The sequence below is a fragment of the Chenopodium quinoa genome, unplaced genomic scaffold (genome assembly GCF_001683475.1).
Source record: "Chenopodium quinoa cultivar QQ74 unplaced genomic scaffold, ASM168347v1, whole genome shotgun sequence".
NCBI lineage: Eukaryota > Viridiplantae > Streptophyta > Magnoliopsida > Caryophyllales > Amaranthaceae > Chenopodium > Chenopodium quinoa.
The window spans coordinates 619,677-639,157 of NW_018742953.1; the positions used below are offsets into that span (position 1 = coordinate 619,677).

Genomic DNA, 19,481 nt, shown 5'->3' on the forward strand with positions numbered 1-19,481 from the left:
TGCCTTGCTCCCCAAGGGAAGCTTGGTGGCTTTGGTCCCCACTTCCCCTTCAAGCCGCCACTTGCAAGGCAGCTAGGCTGGCTGCCACCTGGCGCTGCCAGCACGCACAGCCAGCTAGCTTGCTTGGCTGGCGCACCAGGCATCACGCACCAATCTGCCCAGCGCCACTATCGCATAGCATGCATCGCCCAGCTACCACTTGATGGGCATTGCTGGCGCTGGTGCCTTGCTACCGCAGACATACGCACACATATATGCGTGGTGCTGCCTTGTTGCTATCGCAGGCACACACGCACGCATATGCGTGGTGCTGCCTTGCCATCGCATGCGCAGCCATGCATCGCCCAGCTTGTGCCTGCTAGGCATCGCTGATGCTGGCCCTCGCATCCCACGCATTGGCTGGTCGTACATGCCTCGCATCAGCCATGCGACATGCACCAGCCATGCACCACTCACCACGCACTGCCAGCCCACACGCATCAATGCGCCTGTGGTGCGAGGCTGCTTGTGCGAGGCCTGGCATCACGCTGGCGCGCAGCCTCTCGCATGTACTGCGATGCTTGGTGCTGCCATGCAAAGGCTAGCACTCAAGCACACGCGCATGGCGCGCCATTACCAGGCAGCCAACCATGCCAGCACTTGGTGCTTGCGATGGTGCTGCCAAGCTAGGCACACACGCATGCAGCACCTAGTGCTTGCGATGGTGTGCCTGGTGCTGCCATGGCCTGCGATAGGCGCCACATGCACCCAGGCACCACGCTAACATGCTTGCTAGCTGCTATGGGCTGCCTGGTGCCTGTGTGGCCAGCGATGGCTGCCATGCGCACCTAGGCACCCATGCTAGCATGCTGCTAGCTTGCGATGGGCTCCCAAGGTGCGCCTAGGCTGCGATGGTGCCTAGCACACCATGGTGCACCTAGCACACACATGGTGCACCTAGGCATTCTATGAGCTAGCCTAGCCTAGCTACGGCTATGCTCATACTTGTTGCTTGTGATTTTGCGACGCTCGGTATCGACGCCCTAGGCTCGATTTCCGACGTCTATATTCGTAAAACTCTGTCGACTCATAAAATCCTTTCGGATTAATTCGACGTCTCGGATCGGAGATTCGATTGGGTTCGACCCGAAGGGTTCAGTTAAGATTAAGCTGTAATATCAATTGTACCTCGATATTACTGATCGGAAGCGGCCTCCACCTAGGCATTCCGATCACTTGACCTTACTGAAGAATTAGCTCTGTAATAATTCTGAACCCTCTATTGGAATAATACACTTGTTGGAAGGACACCATTCCTTTCAAAAAAACTCCTGGATGCTGGGTTCATTCGGCAGTGTTACTACCCGGATTGGGTAGCAAATGTTGTTCTCGTCAAAAGCAGAATGGTATCTGGCGGATGTGTGTAGATTACACAGATCTGAATAGGGCATGTCCGAAGGATAGTTACCCGCTTCCTAAGACTGACAGTCTGGTTGACTCTACAGCCTGCCATGCCCTGATGAGCTTCATGGACGCCTACTCAGGCTTCAATCAAATTCCCCTATGGAAGAAGGATCAGGAGAAGACGACCTTCGTCACTAATCAGGGGTTGTACTGCTACACGGTGATGCTGTTTGGGTTGAAGAATGAGTCTGCTACCTTCCAACGAATAATCAACACGGTTTTCACTAATCAAATCGGAAGGAATGTAGAGGCGTATATTGATGACATGATAGTAAAATCCAAGCTCCAGGCGGATCACCTAGCCGACCTCCAAGAAACCTTCACTCAGGCGGCACAAGGTCATGCTTAACCCCAAGAAGTGTGTCTTTGGTGTTGAGTCTGGGAAGTTTCTCAGATTTCTGATTGATCAAAGAGGCATAGAGGCCAATTCAGAAAAAGTGCAGGCGGTGATTGACATGCAATCACCCCGAACCGTCAAGGAGGCCTAGAAATTAACCGGTTGCCTAGCGGCATTAGGAAGATTCCTCAGCCGGTCAGGTGACAAGTGCCTTTACTTCTTCCAAGCAATCCAGAAGAGGTCTAGATTTGAATGGGGAGAAGAGGTTGCGGCGGCATTTCAGAGGTTAAAGCAACACTTGCACTCTTTGCCAAGGCTAGTGAGCTCCCTGCCCAAAGAGGTTCTCTACATGTATCTAGCCGTCTCAGATCACTCCCTTAGTGCCATTCTCCTTGCTTAGAGAGACGGCAAGCAGCTCCCGTTGTACTTCATCAGCCACATTCTCAGAAATGTTGAGCTTTGGTACCCAATGATTGAAAATTTTGGGCTGGCTCTCTACAAGGCAATCAAGCGACTGAAGGCATACTTCCTAGCCCATCCGGTGACTGTCTACACTGATCAGCCACTCAAGCGTCCAATGACTACCATAGAGTCATCCGGTAGAATGATCAAGTGGGCTGTTGAAATGCAAAGCCTGGAGATAACTTTTGAACCTAGGCGGGCAGTGAAAGGTCAGGCGTTTTCCCACTTCATTGTTGAAATGACTAGGCCGGCTCAGCCGGAAAATACCGATCAGGTTTGGAAGTTATTCGTAGAAGGAAGCTCTACGGTAAACGGTTGTGGTGCAGGCGTAATTTGCAAATCTCTAGAAGGGGATACATACGAATATGCACTATGGTTCAAATTTCAAGCATCAAACAATGAAGCTGAGTATGAGGCCCTGCTAGCCGATATACGCATGTGTAAGGCGGCAGGGGCAAGAAAAGTTGACGCCTGCTCGGACTCTCAATTGATTGTTAGCTAATTCAATGGTGACTATGAAGCCACCCATCCGGCAATGATCAAATACCTGCAGGCGGTCAAAGATGAGGCGGGGACATTTGACGAGTTCCATCTAAGTCAGGTGTCCCAGTGAGAGAACAATCAGGTGGATGCTTTGTCCAAACTGGCCTCATCCGCAACTTGTGATACGCCTAGGTCAGTCTTCTAGGAAGTCATGGAAAAAAGAAGCATTGAACATGATCCCATTGGAATCCTTGACCGAAGCTCTACCTGGATGGACCCCATCCGGGATTATTTGGTAGACGACACTCTGCCGGATGCCCCATCAGAAGCGGCAACACTTAAAAAGCGAGCTCTAAGCTTTGAAAATGTCCAGGGGAACTCTTCAGAAAGGGTTACCTCCAACCGTTGCTGAAGTGCATTACCCCAGATAAGGGAAAAGAGGTGTTAGAGGATCTGCATGCGGGCTTTTGTGCTTCACACATAGGCGGCAAGAATCGAGCAAAGAGAGCCAGGCGGCAAGGCTACTTTTGGTCTACTCTTGAGGCAGACGCAATGGACTTAGTGAAGAAGTGTGACAAGTGCCAGAAGTTTGGCCGGCTCATACACCGTCCGGCAACAGATCTGACGGCTATCTACAGCCCGGTTCCCTTTGCAAAATGGGGCATGGACATCTTGGCTCATACACCTGCTACAGGCGGACGAAGATACATTCTGGTGGCTGTAGATTACTTCACTAAGTGGGTTGAGGCTGAGGCAGTCAAAGGCATCAAGACAAAGGACGTCATCTCCTTCATTTGGAGGAACATCATCACCCGGTTTGGGGTGCCTATGTCTATGGTTTTTGACAACGGTCAACAATTTGAAACGTCTGCCCTCAAGGATTGGTGGGGAGATCAGGGGATCTCACATTGTTTTGCATCCGTTGGTCGGCCCTAAGCAAACGGTCAAGTTGAAGCCTTCAACAAACTCATCTCAGACGGCATAAAAAAGAAGATTAAAAGAGCCGGTGGTCTTTGGGCGGATGAGTTACCTCACGTCCTTTGGGCCATCAAAACAACTGAAAAGGGGGCAACCGGTAAAACCCCGTTTCTCATGACATACGGCACTAAAGCTGTCTTGCCAATTGAACTTTATGAGCCAACACTCCGAGTCATGCTCTAAAATGAAGAGGCTAACTGGGAGGCCATGCGCCTAGCATTGGATTCACTCCCAGAACGCAGGGGCAACGCCGCCTTGCGTCATGAGATATACCGTTTGAGGATGACGAGGGCTTACAACAAGAGAGTACACAAGCGGCCCCTCAAAGTTGGGCAACCGGTAGGGCAAATAAGCAGGGAAAGCTAACCCCCAATTGGGAAGGCCCCTACCGGATTTTTGACGAAGTCAGAGGCGGCACCTACCACCTGGACACCCCAGACGGTAGAAAGCTACCCAGAACCTGGAATGTAGATAACTTGATAAAGTACTACTTCTAAGGACTTGTAATTTTTGTAAATGAAGTAAATCAATATAAATTCGAGGAAAACACAAGAATCACATCAAGGCAAAGCCGATACAGTTGGCAAAATATATTGCATTAATATTCAAAAATTAAAATCAAAATATTGATGGCCAGATCCCCATCCGGAGTAATTACAAAATAATGCAAGGCTCGCAGGCCCGGAGGTAATTGATATTCAATCTGAACCGTGACACGGTCCTCCGGAGTCTGAGAAGGAGGAACCTAAGTCTGTGCTGGCTGCTCTTGAACGACAGCGACGGCCGAGTCAGCAACCCCAACATTCTCCTCGGTCTCCTCCTCCTCGGCTGCGTCGGCCTGCATCCTCTCCAGCTCTTTCTGCACCCACTCGCTATAGGGCTCCGGCCCCGGCTGACCCTCCTCCTGAGCCAGAATGGTCAGATCTGCGTACTTATAGGTGAGCTCCTAGGTGCCATAGCTGGCATCCGGATGAATCAGGGAGAACGCCATCTTCATGCGGTTCTCGCAATCTTGCTCATTCTCCTCAATGAGCCGGCTCTGTTCCGCCTGAAGGGTTGCCTCGAAATTTTTCATTGAAGCGGCAGCATCCTTCTTCAGGCGGTCAACATCCTGTTGCAGAACGTCGTTGTTCTTCTCCGCCTTCTCCAGGCTTTTGAAAGGCTCTTCATGATCCTTCAGCTCCTTCTCAGCATTATTTAGCGCCGCCTGGAGGATGTCTAGTTTGACCTTGGACTCATCAAGGGCCTTTTTGAGGGTCTTGATCTGGTCCGCCTGTTTCATGATTATAGATTTAGTTTCTAAGTCATGCAAAATCATTGAATACTGAGCTACATCACGGGCGTTTGAGGCGTCCCGTTTGGCTCTTCTTACCTCCTCCTGTTTGCGCGCATAGGCTTTCTTCAGCCCCTCCACGCGCAGCAGTGACTGCAAAAACACAGCCGGATATAAGTAACACCGTATGCATGTGAAAAGTTATTAAAAAAGTATTCAAGATTACCTCAGCCAGGCTGACCATCACACGGTAAGCGTTAAAGGCGTTGATCCCAGAGATCGCCTCCTTTTCTTCCCTAGAGACGGCTTTCAGCATGGCCCGGGCGTACTAAGTCACGTCCGGCCAGCGTGAAGAGTTATCTGCACCAGAAACAGATGGTGAGAAAGTGGCATACGCCCCACCAATAGATTGCCGGCTGGACGACGAATCCTCCGGCTGGACTTGCGAATAAGACTTAACCCGCATGGGCAGGCCAAGTAACGCGAGGTTGAAAGAGTCAGCCGTACCTTGTTGTGTTTGGATACTTCGTCGGCCCCCATCAGCAGAAGACCCGCCTGGGGTCTTCGAGGGAGTGACCTCCTTAAAGGTCGCGGCGGCATTAGCTTTGCAACCTGATAAGTCAAACCCCATTGGGGTGCTCTTTATTGACTTGCCACCGATAGTCAGCCGGTCGGCATGAGTGGTTTTTTGCGCCTTAGGCGCAGGTTCTTCTTCTGCCGGCCTTTGCCGGATCTGCTTTTAGAGAGAGCGGGGAATCTTGCCCCTATCTTGAAACAAGACAACAGAAGGTTAGACGGTAGATAAGTCAATAGCTCAAAGAAGAATCAACAATCAGTCAGACGGCCTTACCTTTTTAGCCGCCTGAGCAGCCTTCTTCTCTAGATTCTCGTTTTGAATATCTGAAGCCTTCTTGGAAAGCGTCTTGTATGAGGGCAGCATGCCTTTGGCTTCTTCTGCAAAGCATAAACAGATGTATCAGTATAAAAAGGGGCAAGAATGGAAAATGAACATGCATAATATACAACCGGGATGTGTTTCCCGGTTGAGGTTCACCTACGTCTTTCAAACATGGTGCTCAGACCGCATGCAGACAAAAAGGCCTCATCCCTTAGAAACTCGTGTTTCGGTACCCAATTTTTGGGTACGCTTATGACCTCGCCGGTTGAGAGGGTGGAAGGGACGAGTTCGAAAAAACGGACTCAATTATTACTTCGTAGTCCCCATCCGGTACGGGGGGCATCCGACACTTCTGCCCAAGAAGGCCGGGCTTCCGATTGTACGTCCGGTGCTCCCTATTCTCTTCGTTGGTTGGAGCCTTGACAAAGTAGAACCGATTTTTCCAATCCGACCAATTTGACGGCTTGTCAAGCTCTCCAACCGCCTGAGCTTCTGCTTAAGTGGTGCATGTGTGCAAAAGCCTCCCAGCCGGGGTTTAAATCTTGCATCTCACAGGCGGAGATATACCCCATAATATTTACCCATGAGTTGGGGGTGAGTTGCTAGATGCCTAGGCCATAACCCCTTAGTATGGCCTTTATTGTGTTGTGAAGGGGGAAGCAAACCCCCGCCAAGAATGCCACCTCGTAACAGCCAAAGTAGTTTTCTGCATTGCGCTGGTCGTCTTCCCATGCAATCATTCCCATCTTAGACGGGATGGACAATTTGTACCCTCCCCTAAAGGGTCGTTTGAGGGTGAATTCAGCCAGACCGCTTTGCAGCTGGCCCTATCCTTGGCCGACAGGGTGATCATAAGGGGATCACTTTTATTGTTCCAGTTAGGCCTCTCTTAGGCCTCGCTATCCACAGACGGTGTGAGATAGCTGCTGCTGCTGCTCTCTACAAAGCCGGTCCTAGAGCCGGAGGCAAAGGTGGAGACCTGTTGCCTTGCTGAGTTCTCCCTACTCTCAGCCCCAGAGACAGAGGCGGACTCACCCCCGTCTCTATCGAAAGAACCTAGGATGCTATCGCTAGGGGTGCTAGGAGCGCCGCCTGGAGAGTTCCTCGTCTCATCAACCGGAGCCCCCTCTTCAGGCAGCTGCTCATCTGATCCCCCGTCTCTATAGTTGGGGTCAACCGCTGTGTGTTTTCTCCTAGCCATTGTGTCCTACACAGACACGGAGACGGTCGGATTAGGAGATTCACATAGTAACTCCCAGTGCCAGAGGCGACAACCCCAGTCCTAGACTCAGCCGTACTAATAGACCGGCTGGTCTCAAAACTATGTTCCGAGTATGGGTATAAAGGGTCCATCTACTTATGGAACTAATAAACAAAAAGGCAAGAAAAGGGCACAAGCTATATACATGGAAAAAACTAGAAGAGTATAGAGGCGGTACTTAAGTAAAGAGAAAAGAACTGCTTGATCACAAGGGATTTCCTCAAGATTACTTGCGAAGACACAAGCGTACTAAAACCCGGCTGTGTTATCTGAATAAGCAGCTGCAAATCCTGAAACCAGTTGCAAACCCCACAGACGGATGTGCACTCGGAAATCTTTGAAGAATCTTGCTCTCAACACCGACTGCTCTCAAATTCTTTGGAAAAGATCAAGTCTGTAAATGTGAGCATGGGGGAGGGGTTTGTCTATTTATGGGCAACCCTCAGAAGGCGAACCGTTGTGCCTCTTTGACTTCTACTTCTTTTTCCCTCCAAATGAGAATTCAAATTGAATTAAAAAAAAAATATAATAATAATAATTAAATAAATAATATATTGATGATGATGTAACCGTCACAGGCGCCACGTGGCACAGCCACGTCAGCACCTGTGAGGGGCAAATGTTTAGGGTAAAAATTACCCTAGACACGTGGCCCAATGAGGGCCTGACACGTGTCACCCCTTATTACACCAGGGGCATCCAACCAATGGATGCCACGTGGCATTGTACCCCCAATGGGAAGCAGATTCTCATCCGCTATAAAAAGAGGAATTATCCTCATTTATTGGGATTCATAAATACGGACACCTAACCCGAGCAATATTAATTGCGGAATCTCCCGAAATTCGAGAGAAATACCCGTTTACTTTCCGCACGTAAACTCATCCGGAATCATACTAACTTGATCTTCGGAGGCGATACTCCACCCAATCGGAGTTTCGTGGTTTTGCAGGTACAGAAGTCAGGCGTGCATTCCCGGTGCTATAACTCTCCCGCAGGACACCTTAGAAAACCCCGAAACATCTGTAGTTTTATATATAAGCTCGTAATAGTCATTCTTCAAATCAGGGGTTTCTAACACACACAAGTAATAATTTGATAATCTAATTCTCTATGGGATCGATCCTAGCTTACCCTACTACATTTTTATGAGGTCAGAGTTAGGTTTATTTTTGGTAGACATGCGACAGTCGTACCAAATTTTGGCGCTGTTGCCGGGGAATTGGCCTTTTATTACATTATTACCTGTGTTTTTACTAACTTTTCCTACTAACTTGTCATCTAGTTCCTAGTTTGTGTATGTGTGACAGAAGCTTGAATAATCAAAGATTAAGGGAATTTGCAGCAAGGAACCAGGGACTTATAATTCATCCTTTTTCTACTCTTCCTGTAGCAAAAAGGACTCGTGCTCATATACTGGAGCAAGCTCGTCATATTCCATTACCTCACAATGAAAGTTCATCTTCGGACGAGGAGGGTGAATATATTTTTGAGATGGGTGATCAAACACTAAAGCAGCTTGCAGCTCCAACGTTTGATCCAAATTTATTGTGCATAGTAGACGATGAGGCACAAATTGAGATCAAGCCGGGTTTAATTAGAGCTCTTCCCACATTTCAGGTTTCCGTAATACTAACTCCTTGGGCTCAGTTCACATGAATGAGGCTAGCAGATTTTTGAAGGAATTTCACATAGCATGTGCCGGGATGAAACCGGCTAGTGTCACCCTCGACCAACTCAAGTTAAAGGCATTTCCTTTTGCCTTGTCTAGTGCTGCTAAGGAGTGGTTATTTGAAGTACCTGCTGGAACCATCACAACATGGGATCAAATGCTAAAAGTATTCGCAGAAAGACATTTTCCAGCATCTTTGATAGCCAATATCAGGAAAGAAATATGTGGAATTCGACAGGATGATGCAGAGACACTTCATGAGTACTGGGAGCGTTTCAAGAAATTATGTGATAGTTGTCCAAACCATCAGATCAGTGAGCAATTATTAGTACAGTACTTTTACGAAGGACTCAGGGAGACAGACAAGAATTTAGTTGATGCAGCAAGTGGTGGAGAACTGGTTGACAAAACACCCGCAGAGGCAAAGAAACTGATTGCAAACATGGCTGCAAACTCTCAGTATCAAGGAGGTCGAAATATCAAATCCACTTCTGTACGTCAGGTTAATGAAGTAATGAGTTCTAACCTCGAGCAACAAGTAGCTAAACTCACTTCCTTAGTGGAGCGAGTAATGATCTAAAAAGGGCAAGAAAAAGCATGTGGCCTCTGTTCAATGGTGGGACACCTAACTAATATGTGTCCTACTATGCAAGAAGAACAAGTGAATTCTATTGGTGGTGGTCAGGGGCAGCAAAGACATTATGATCCATTCTCTCAGACTTTTAATCCGGGGTGGAGAGATCATCCAAACTTGAGATATGGGAAAGCTCAGCAGTAGGCAGGCAACTCTAACCTCAGATCACTAGCTTTTCAGCAACAACAAGCTTCTAATCCTCCACGTGGTTTTCATCAGCAACCACAATATCAGCCGCGACCTCAAAATCAGCAAGTTTCCGAGCCACAATCTGGTAGCATGTCTCTGGAAGATATTGTGAAGGCAATGGCTAACAAGGCTTTGCATTTTCAGCAAGAGACAAGAAGTGGTCTAAAGAACTTGGAGAACCAAGTTTCTCAGTTAGCTAACACAGTGGGAAAGCTCCAAGCTCAGAATTCTAACAAGCTTCCGAGTCAACCAGAGAAAAATCCAAAGGAGAACGCGAGTGCAATCTCCCTTAGGAGTGGCAAGCAATTAGAGGTTCCAGCGAAAAAGACTAAAGGGCTGGCAGAACACCAAGAGGCACAGGAGACTATTGTTCCAGAGCAAGATAAGCAACCCACTAAGGTAAGTGATGTTGTTCTCCTAATACTAATCAGTTTTTCTTCTTCTGTTCCATTTCCTAGCAGGTTATCATCTAAGAATAAGAAGAAAGAGCATGAAATGGAGAAAGAGACCCTGGACATTTTTCGTAAGGTTGAGGTAAACATACCTTTAGTGGAAGCTATAAGACAAGTACCGCGGTATGCAAAGTTCTTGAAGGAGTTGTGCACTAACAAGAGGAGATTGAGTGGAGATGAAAAGGTCAGTGTAAGTGAGAATGTGTCTGTTGTTTTACAGAGGAAAGTTCCTCCAAAGTGCAAGGATCTAGGTATTTTTTACTATACCCTGTAAAATAGGTAACACGAGATACGATAAATGCATGCTAGATTTAGGAGCTTCTATTTATGCCTTTATATATTTATAAAGCTCTGAACTTAGGACCTTTGAAAGACACTCAAGTGATTATTCAGCTTGCTGACCGTTCTAATACATACCCTATAGGAGTAGAGGATGTTTTAGTGCAAGTGAATGAACTGGTATTTCCTGCTGACTTTTATGTTTTAGATATGCCAAATGATGAATCCCCTAGTGCAGCACCTATCTTATTAGGAAGACCTTTTTCTGAAAACATCTAGAACTAAAATTGATGTTCACAGTGGGATGTTGACCATGGAATTCGATGGGGAGGTTATCCGGTTTAATTTATTTAATGCCATGAGATATCCCTCTGATTGTGAATCTGTTTCTAGTATAGATGTCATTGATGCACTAACTGAGAAAGTATCTTTTCTCTCTGGTCATGACGGGTTAGATGTTGTTTTAACTGCTCCTATGGAAAAAGAAAAGTATGTTGACTTGCAGGAACATTTTGAGCTTAAGGGGGAAGTTAAGGAAGCTTTTCCTCTTTGGAAATACTTCCCGATAAGCAATTAAGGTATGACAAACGGTTTATGCAGTTACCTGTCACATCTAACAGACTTCTACCTTCTATTGTACAGGCCCCTGAAGTGGAACTAAAGCCATTGCCAAACCATCTCAAGTATGCATTTGTGGGAGAAAATGACACTTTACCAGTCATAATCGTGAGTTATCTATCTCCGACTCAAGAGCAAAAGCTGGTGCAAGTTCTGAAGGAGCATAAAACAGCTCTAGGGTGGACAGTAGCTGATATAAAAGGAATTAGCCCCTCTATGTGTCAGCATAGAATCTTATTAGAAGAGGGAGCTAAACCTGTGAGACAAGTGCAAAGGCGACTTAATCCACCTATGATGGAAGTGGTGAAGAAAGAAGTAATGAAGCTTCTTGAAGTAGGGGAGATATACCCTATATCATATAGCCCTTGGGTCAGCCCCTTGCAAGTGGTCCCAAAAAAGTCAGGAGTCACAGTGGTAAAAAACGATAAGGGAGAAATGGTTCCCACCCGAGTTCAAAATGGGTGGAGAGTTTGTGTAGACTACAGAAAACTTAATTCTATGACTTGAAAAGATCATTTTCCCCTACCCTTTATTGATCAAATGGTAGAGCGTCTTACTGGTCATGCTTATTACAGTTTTCTTGACGGATATTCAGGTTATGTGCAGGTCCCTATAACTCCAGAGGATCAAGAAAAAACGATGTTCACATGCTCGTACGGCACATTTGCGTATCGTCGTATGCCATTTGGACTGTGCAATGCTCCAGCGACTTTTTAGAAATGTATGGTAAGCATCTTTTCTGATTACCTTGAAGATTTCATAGAAGTTTTCATGGATGATTTCACTGTACATGGAGATTCTTTTATAGTTGTTTAGAACACCTCACTTTGGTTCTTAAACGTTGTCTTGAAACTAACCTTGTGCTTAATTTTGAAAAATGTCATTTCATGGTTCAACAAGGTATAGTTTTAGGCCATATTGTGTCTTCTTAAGGAATAAAAGTCGATAAAGCTAAAATAGATCTTATTTCTCCTCTGCCTTACCCCGCCTCTGTGCAGGAAGTTCGATCTTTTCTTGGCCATGCAGGGTTCTATCGCGGGTTTACTGAAGGATTCTCAAAGATTGCGCAACCACTATGCAGACTACTCCAAAAGGATGTGGAGTTCCACTTTGATGAGGCCTGTAAGCAGGCATTTGACAAGCTAAAAGACAAGTTGGTCACTGCCCCTGTTCTACAACCTCCTAACTGGGAGCTCCCATTCAAGCTAATGTGCAACGCTTCTAATTATGCTGTATAGGCAGTGCTAGGCCAGCGAGTTGGAAAAGTTCCCCATGCCATCTACTATGCCTCGAGGACTTTGGATGCGGCTTAAGCTAATTATACTACAACTGAGAAAGAACTTTTAGCTGTAGTTTTTGCTTTAGATAAATTCAGGTCTTATTTATTGGGTACTAAAATTATTGTGTTTACTGATCATGTAGCGCTGAAATATTTATGGTCAAAAGATGTATCCAAACCTAGGCTAATACGTTGGATATTATTGCTTCAACAATTTAATGTCGAAATAAAAGATAAAAAAGGTTCTAACAATAGTGTTGCTGATCATTTGAGCAGGTTAGTTATTGAAGCTGATGAAGGTAAAGCCCCAATCAATGAAGAGTTCCCCGATGAACAACTTCATTCCTTGAACTCGAGAACTCCGTGGTATGCTAATTTGGTAAATTTTCTAGTATTTGGGAAGTTCCCAGCAAGCTACACCAAAGCACAAAAGGACTGGATGCGAAGTATAGCAAAATACTACATATGGGATGACCCATACCTCTGGAAATACTGTGCTGATCAACTAATCAGAAGGTGCATAGCTGATTCTGAAATTCTTTTTATACTAACTTTCTGCCATTCTTATGCATGTGGGGGACATTTTGGACCAAAGAGAACTGCACGCAAGGTTTTAGAGAGTGGATTCTACTGGCCATCCATTTTTAAAGACGCATACAAAATCTGTAAGGCATGTGATAGTTGTTAAAGAACAGGTACACTAGGTCCTAGGAATGAAATGCCCCAAACTCCTATCTTAATATGTGAAAACTTCGACGTTTGGGGTATGGATTTTACGGGTCCCTTCCCCTCTTCTTTCAGTTTTCAATATATTTTGCTTGTCGTCGATTATGTCTCGAATTGGGTGGAAGCTATAGCCACCCGTACTGATGATTCTAAAGTTGTTGCAGAGTTTTTGAAATCAAATATTTATGCTAGATACGGATTCCCAAGAGCCATCATCAATGACAAGGAGACACACTTTTGCAATAAGACAATAGGAGCTCTTTTAAAGAAGTACAATGTGTTCCATAGAGTCTCCACAGCATACCATCCGCAAACAAATGGACAAGCTGAATTTTCCAACCGGGAAATTAAATCCATTTTGGAAAAAACGGTGAATCCAAACAGGACAGATTGGAGCCTTCGCCTGAATGATGCTCTATGGGCGTACAAAACGGCATATAAAACTCCAATTGGGATGTCTCCTTACAGGCTCGTGTTTGGTAAACCTTGCCACCTGCCGGTAGAATTGGAACACAAAGCCTTTTAGGCCGTGAAACAATGTAATATGGAAATGGATGCAGCGGGTGAGCACAGGAAACTTCAATTGCAAGAACTAGAGGAAATTCGGAATGATGCTTTCGAGAATGTGAGAATGTACAAGAAGAAGACTAAGGCATTCCATGATCAGCGTATCACACGAAAGACATTTACAGTTGGGCAGAAAGTTCTCCTGTATCATTCTCAACTTAAACTCTTTCCTGGCAAACTCCATTCTCCATGGGTAGGACCGTTTGTTGTTACCAAGGTATATGACCATGGTGCGGTGGAGATTCGTAGTGAGGGCACAGGGAAGGAATTCAAGGTGAACGGTCATCGACTCAAGTCGTACTATGAGGGTTATCAGGTCCAGAACATTGAAGTGATGGAGCTAGAAGCTCCAAATTATGGAGACTAGTATGCTGGAAAGGCGTCGAGCTAACAACGATAAATGAAGCGCTCTTGGGAGGCAACCCAAATTTAGGAATTTTTTTCTGAAATTTTTATTTTTATTTTTTTTCTTACTTTGTTTTCTCGGAATTTTTTTTTTACTAATTCTGTTTTTATTTGGTATTAGTTGTTGCAGGACAGTGGGATTGACTGGACACAATGGTGGAGTTAAAGCTGAGCTGAAAGAACACCTGCTTATACAGTCAGTCATCCAACAACTTCACCCGGACACATATAAGGGAGCACATACATTTGCTGCCAGATTATCTGACATCGTAAGATTGAATGGGCAGTTGAGCATCTCCAATGTGTTTACAGCTAGATTTCGTGAGCAAGTCCAAGCTTGGGGGGATGCCATCAGGCTGGCTACACAGTCAATACCCTACAATATTCAACTCATCCGGTGAGCTCGTTTCCTTGTCTTTTTCTATTTTTATCCCCTTATTTTTTTTACAGTCACACATTGAGGGCAATGTGTGAATTAAGCTTGGGGGGGAATGCATTATATTCGATCTCTTGCGATCTCTTGGTATGTCTCTGGGTATGGTATGGTATTGAGTCTGACAATGAAATTTGGACAGTGCTTTGCATATGAACAGTACATTCACTCTACAATGCTTAACTTTGGCTGATAGACTTGTATGTATGCAAAAAAAAAAAAAAAAAAAAAAAAAAAATTGATTCTGTAAACAATAGCTAGCCTGGTGGAAGTTAGCTTGTGGTGGAGTAAAAAGAAAGAATGAGTTAGGCATCAAAGTTTTACACCACATAAGCCAAAAAGCTTACCCATGAGATAATTCATTGTTAAACCCAATTTGAGCTTTATAGACCTACTTTTCTTGCGAAATGTCTGAAACATGAAATACTTACCTATAAGATTTGTAGAGCATATGGAAGGGTGAATTGGATTATCATTGTGGTAATGATGTAAATTGGTGGTGAAGTTTATATTTTCTAATAGTTTCATGTTAAAGGCTCTACGTACCAAAATGTATGGGTTCGTTAAAAAAAAAAAACGAAAAAAAAACATATAAGTACGTATGATGTTTATGTATCGTGATTGAGTAACTCGAGTTAGTAAATCCGTAGGGGTATCTTAAAACCTAGTGCCTTGGTCCAACTGGAACGGGAGTCACTGGTTGAAAGCTCGCTACATGGGTTACTTGACAGGTACTTGACATTAAGAGTCGTCAAACACACACACACAAAAAAAAAAAAAAAAAAAAAAATCATGAAGTTTGAAGGGCCTGTGATATGAGTTCTTATATGGCGGTTGTGGTTTTGTATATTTTTCTCTGCTAATCTTAATCATTCTTACCACATTTCAAAATGTTCTCTAAAACCTCACTTTACCTTGGCCATGTTTTATCCTTGATTCAAGTCCTAAGGATCTTGATTTACTCCACTACATTGTTGATGGAAGGTAGGCTGCAATTGTTTTAAGAGTTGGTAATTGATTTGGTAATCATAAAAATGATTTTCCCCCTGCATATATACTTGACTTGACGCTGTTATTAAGCAAAGTAGAGTGATTATTACAGAATGCTTAGCTGGTTTTGATGTGTCAATATACTAGGCTTGAAGTTGTAATTGAGCAAGAGTGGAGTAATTGTAACATGTCAGGTTGCATACTGTTATATCAAGAGTCTGACTTCTCTGTAATTTCATGTCTTTGCTTGAGGACAAGCAAAATAATAAGCTTGGAGGAGTTTGATAGAGTCATAAAAGTATATTATTTTATTTCATTTAACTCTCGATTTTATATTAATATTTAATGGTTTAATGAATATTAAGTAATTTTCTTTCCTAGACACGAAATACTACTATTTTCATTTATTTGTTTGTAGGAAGGAAGATTAGGATATCAGAATGCATTTTACCACCGCTCGGATCAACCAAAGAAAAACCCACAAGACTGAGTTAAGTCATATTTTAAAGCCCAATAGTCACATGGATCTTAAAATAGACCAATTTGACTAAGCAAAAAAAAAAAGGAAAAAAAAAAAAGAAGAGAGCAACTAACTCATTGTTCTTGCGGGTAAAGCACAAATAAACTGTTGAGCGATTTTCGTGGGATTGGAATGTCAAGCAAGAGATAAAGATGGAATTGGATAATAATTGGAGCGAGAAACTCGGATTATCTGGAGATCAGCTATCCCGAAACAAAAAAGGGGATGGAGTTCCGTATTTGTTTGGAGGGGAGAATTGGATTTTTAAGGAGGAGATTAGAGAGCGGCTGGGAGAAAATTGAGAAAAAAATAAGAAGAAAACAGCAACATCAAACTCAGGGGAGCGAAGAACAGCGAAGGAGGCTGATTGGGTTGCTTTCTAGGCTAGCGAAGCTACTGCAAAGTAGCAGAGCAGCGGCGGTGAAGCAAAGGAGAGGACGGCGAAGTCGAGGTGACTTATCTACTCTGTAATCCTTCGATTGCTACAGGGATAAAGAAGCTTTTCTTGTCTTTTGGGCTGGCAGAATAAGGGACTTCGTGGAGGTTGCTATTTCATTGATTTGGTATTCTGGATTCTATTTTTTTAGTTTACAATTCTTGCACGTGTATTTCAATAGTTGGATTTGGTGGTAATTTATTTCTGTTCATCAACATTAGTAGTAGATTAAGAAGTAACTTCAAGTATTATTGGATTCATACATGTTTATATTTATTTCCTGATTTCCTTTAAGTAATATGATTTATATAGCTTTCATTGTTATACTTTTACTTTTCAGTATGTTAGGCTAGATTATTAGTGGGTACGGAGATATATTATACATTGGATGATTGTGTTGTGAGAATAAGAATGTGGTAATTTGACAGTCGTATGTTTATTTCTTGATTGAATTGGTATTCTGTTTTATTGGTATGAACTGTCAGATTATATTACAGACCGGCCATCTTTAGTATAATTTGTTAATTTAATTGCTAGAGTATTATCTTGTGATTCGTAATTGTCCGGGTTAGTACCCCTTAGTAGCACTTAGATATTTGATAGGTGACTAAAACTTGTCCGATGCCTATGATTACCAACCCTTTAAGTTGCACGAATCCGAGCTTGTGAGATTTGTGGCTTAAGTTAGCTACTTCCTAATTATTAATGCGGCTAATTAATCGAGTCTAGAGAGCTTATTCTAGATTGTTAGTTAGTTAGATAATATTCCAAGAGCTAGTTTGGTTTATTTGCAGTTAAGGGAAGTTTTGAATACTAGTTGGTGTTCATTAGTTAACATCAAGATATATGCATAATTTATGTAATTTGATGAACATTTTATATTCCAATGCTATAATATATCTCCCGATCCCTATCTTGTCATTCTTGATTTTTAATATTGATTCTTATTGTTAGTTTTACATCTCCGTATTTAACTTATTTTCAAATCTGTAGTTTTATATATAAGCTCGTAATAGTCATTCTTCAAATCAGGGGTTTCTAACACACACAAGTAATAATTTGATAATCTAATTCTCTGTGGGATCGACCCTAGCTTACCCTACTACATTTTTAGGAGGTTAGAGTTAGGTTTATTTTTGGTAGACACGCAACAGTCGTACCATATATATATATATATTTATATATATTAATTTTAAATTAAGATTTAATTTTAATTATGGATAAGTGTTTGAAAATTTGATTTTTAGGAGATAAATGAGCAATTCCAATTGTGGTTATTTGACTTGGTTTATGTGATAATCCATAATTTGATTTTTTAATCTAATTAAAATTGGATGGTTGGCTAGTGATTAGGATGTAATTTTTAATTTTGTTAAGATAATCCTAGAATATAAATGTGATTTATTTTATTAGATTACATATTTATTTGATTCCATGTGATGCCTAATTTAAATATATGATATTTTAATTATGGTATTGAATAATATGGAGATATTATCTAATCATGTATTAAAATATGTGATATTTTGGAATATACGTTGCCTTAATTAAGAATATTTGATATTTTAGTTTAGGCAAAGTATGCTACGTGATTTATTATGTGGCAATTGTATGTATATATAAGATACATTATCATTTCTATAAATGACTAGTATGGCCCAAGATTTAAATTAGAAAATACGATCTGCGTATCGTTAATATTTTTGTAATTTTTTTAAATTATGAATTAGTTTAATTATTTAAATACTTGAATAATCCAAAGAAGAGCCCAAGATGAGAAGGCCCATGACGAAGGTGGATGGAGATCCATGAAGAGTTAAAGGAGGTGCCTAATCAAGCTTAGTTCTTAAGATTAGGGGCCATACTAACTCATATTTAATTTTATTATTATTCTTTAAAAATTTTAAGTTTATTGAATGTTGGTTATCAAATGCGCTAGAGTTCACTAATTTATAACACATAATAAACTTAAGTCCCACAAATATTGAGGCTCTATTTTCCAAATATAAAGTGCTTATTAAACCCTTGATTAATAGTAATAGGTCATGCCTCGCAGGGTGTTAATATTAATCTTGGGAGGTAAGGTGAAATTGCGAATTTTGCACACTTAATTTAATTATCCTCAACAAAATCATCAAAGGCGTTTTGGATTTGAAAGCAATAGGATAGTTGAACATGTGATGTTATCTATCCAACCAAGAATTACAAGAAATTGTATTTAGGAAAGGAGTTTACTTACCTTGAAAATGTAACCTTAAGGAAGGGCCTCCGTCCGCTTTGTGCTACATAGGGATAGGGTCTTGGAATCACATTATTCATAAAGGGACACAAAATGAATATAGTGTAAAGTAGCTAAAATGATTTCAAAGGATGTTTGAATCATAAACTACTTCGATAAACATAGTTGAACTTTGTATATATTTGTAAATACTATGTCTTTATTAATAAAATTTTAATTTATATATGTTATCTCCTCGATTGAAAGAGATATTGAGAAGCATTCTCAAATCTAAAAGATTATCCATAAACCATTATCCAAGTTTTGCTAAAAGGTTTTAAAGGCTAAAAGAGCATTAAAAGCCTATTTGAAATGTCATATGTCTAATGATAGCTTCCAAGAACTCAAAAAGTTTGAATAATTGGATGGCTACACCATTGTTCTTTTTGAAAACGTTTTAAGTGATTGGAAATGATGGTGAGGGATGAGACCTATAAAGACATCTTGAGTGCGACTCAAATGAAGAATCCAATAAATTAAAATTTCGTATCTTCAATATGATTGAATTGAACATGGGGAGGGACTTGGATTTTCATACCGTCAAATGTTGACTAAGTGGAGGCATTCTTCACTTATTGCATGCGGCGTTAAATACAAGATTAAACTCCAACATGAATTACGTTGAATGATTTTAGCAAAATTATGTAGGATGCTTAAAGTAGTTGAGCATAGCATCATTTTGAGTTTTAAAGAAATGTTCTAGATGGTTCAAATGGAAAAGGTTTAAGAAGGATGGGGATGACAATAACAAGCTAAAGGCTAAAGAAAAGGCAAAGAAGTTGTCAATTCCAAATCCCGAGGCTACTAAAATGTTAATTTTTATTATGAATAGCAAGTGTTTTAAATTGAGGACTAGCTCCAAGAAATT

The 19,481-nt window shown here is 42.3% G+C and overlaps 1 protein-coding gene across 1 annotated transcript; it reads left to right on the forward strand.

Annotated features, from left to right (window-relative positions):
• Positions 1–8,790: 8,790 nt before the first annotated feature.
• LOC110728690 lies at positions 8,791–10,640 on the forward strand. The gene is made up of 3 exons (XM_021908332.1): positions 8,791–9,375; positions 9,622–10,333; positions 10,444–10,640. Exons 1-3 carry the CDS (start codon positions 8,791–8,793, stop codon positions 10,638–10,640), a joined length of 1,494 nt encoding a protein of 497 aa, XP_021764024.1.
• The last annotated feature ends 8,841 nt before the right edge of the window (positions 10,641–19,481 follow it).

Bases quoted from the DNA above. Each gene is read 5' to 3' on its own strand.
- LOC110728690 (XM_021908332.1), top strand. From the start codon at position 8,791: ATGAATGAGGCTAGCAGATTTTTGAAGGAATTTCACATAGCATGTGCC. The intron at 9,376-9,621 runs GTAATGATCTAA...CTAGCTTTTCAG, and splicing joins TCACTTCCTTAGTGGAGCGA to CAACAACAAGCTTCTAATCC. The intron at 10,334-10,443 runs GTATTTTTTACT...CTCTGAACTTAG, and splicing joins TCCAAAGTGCAAGGATCTAG to GACCTTTGAAAGACACTCAA.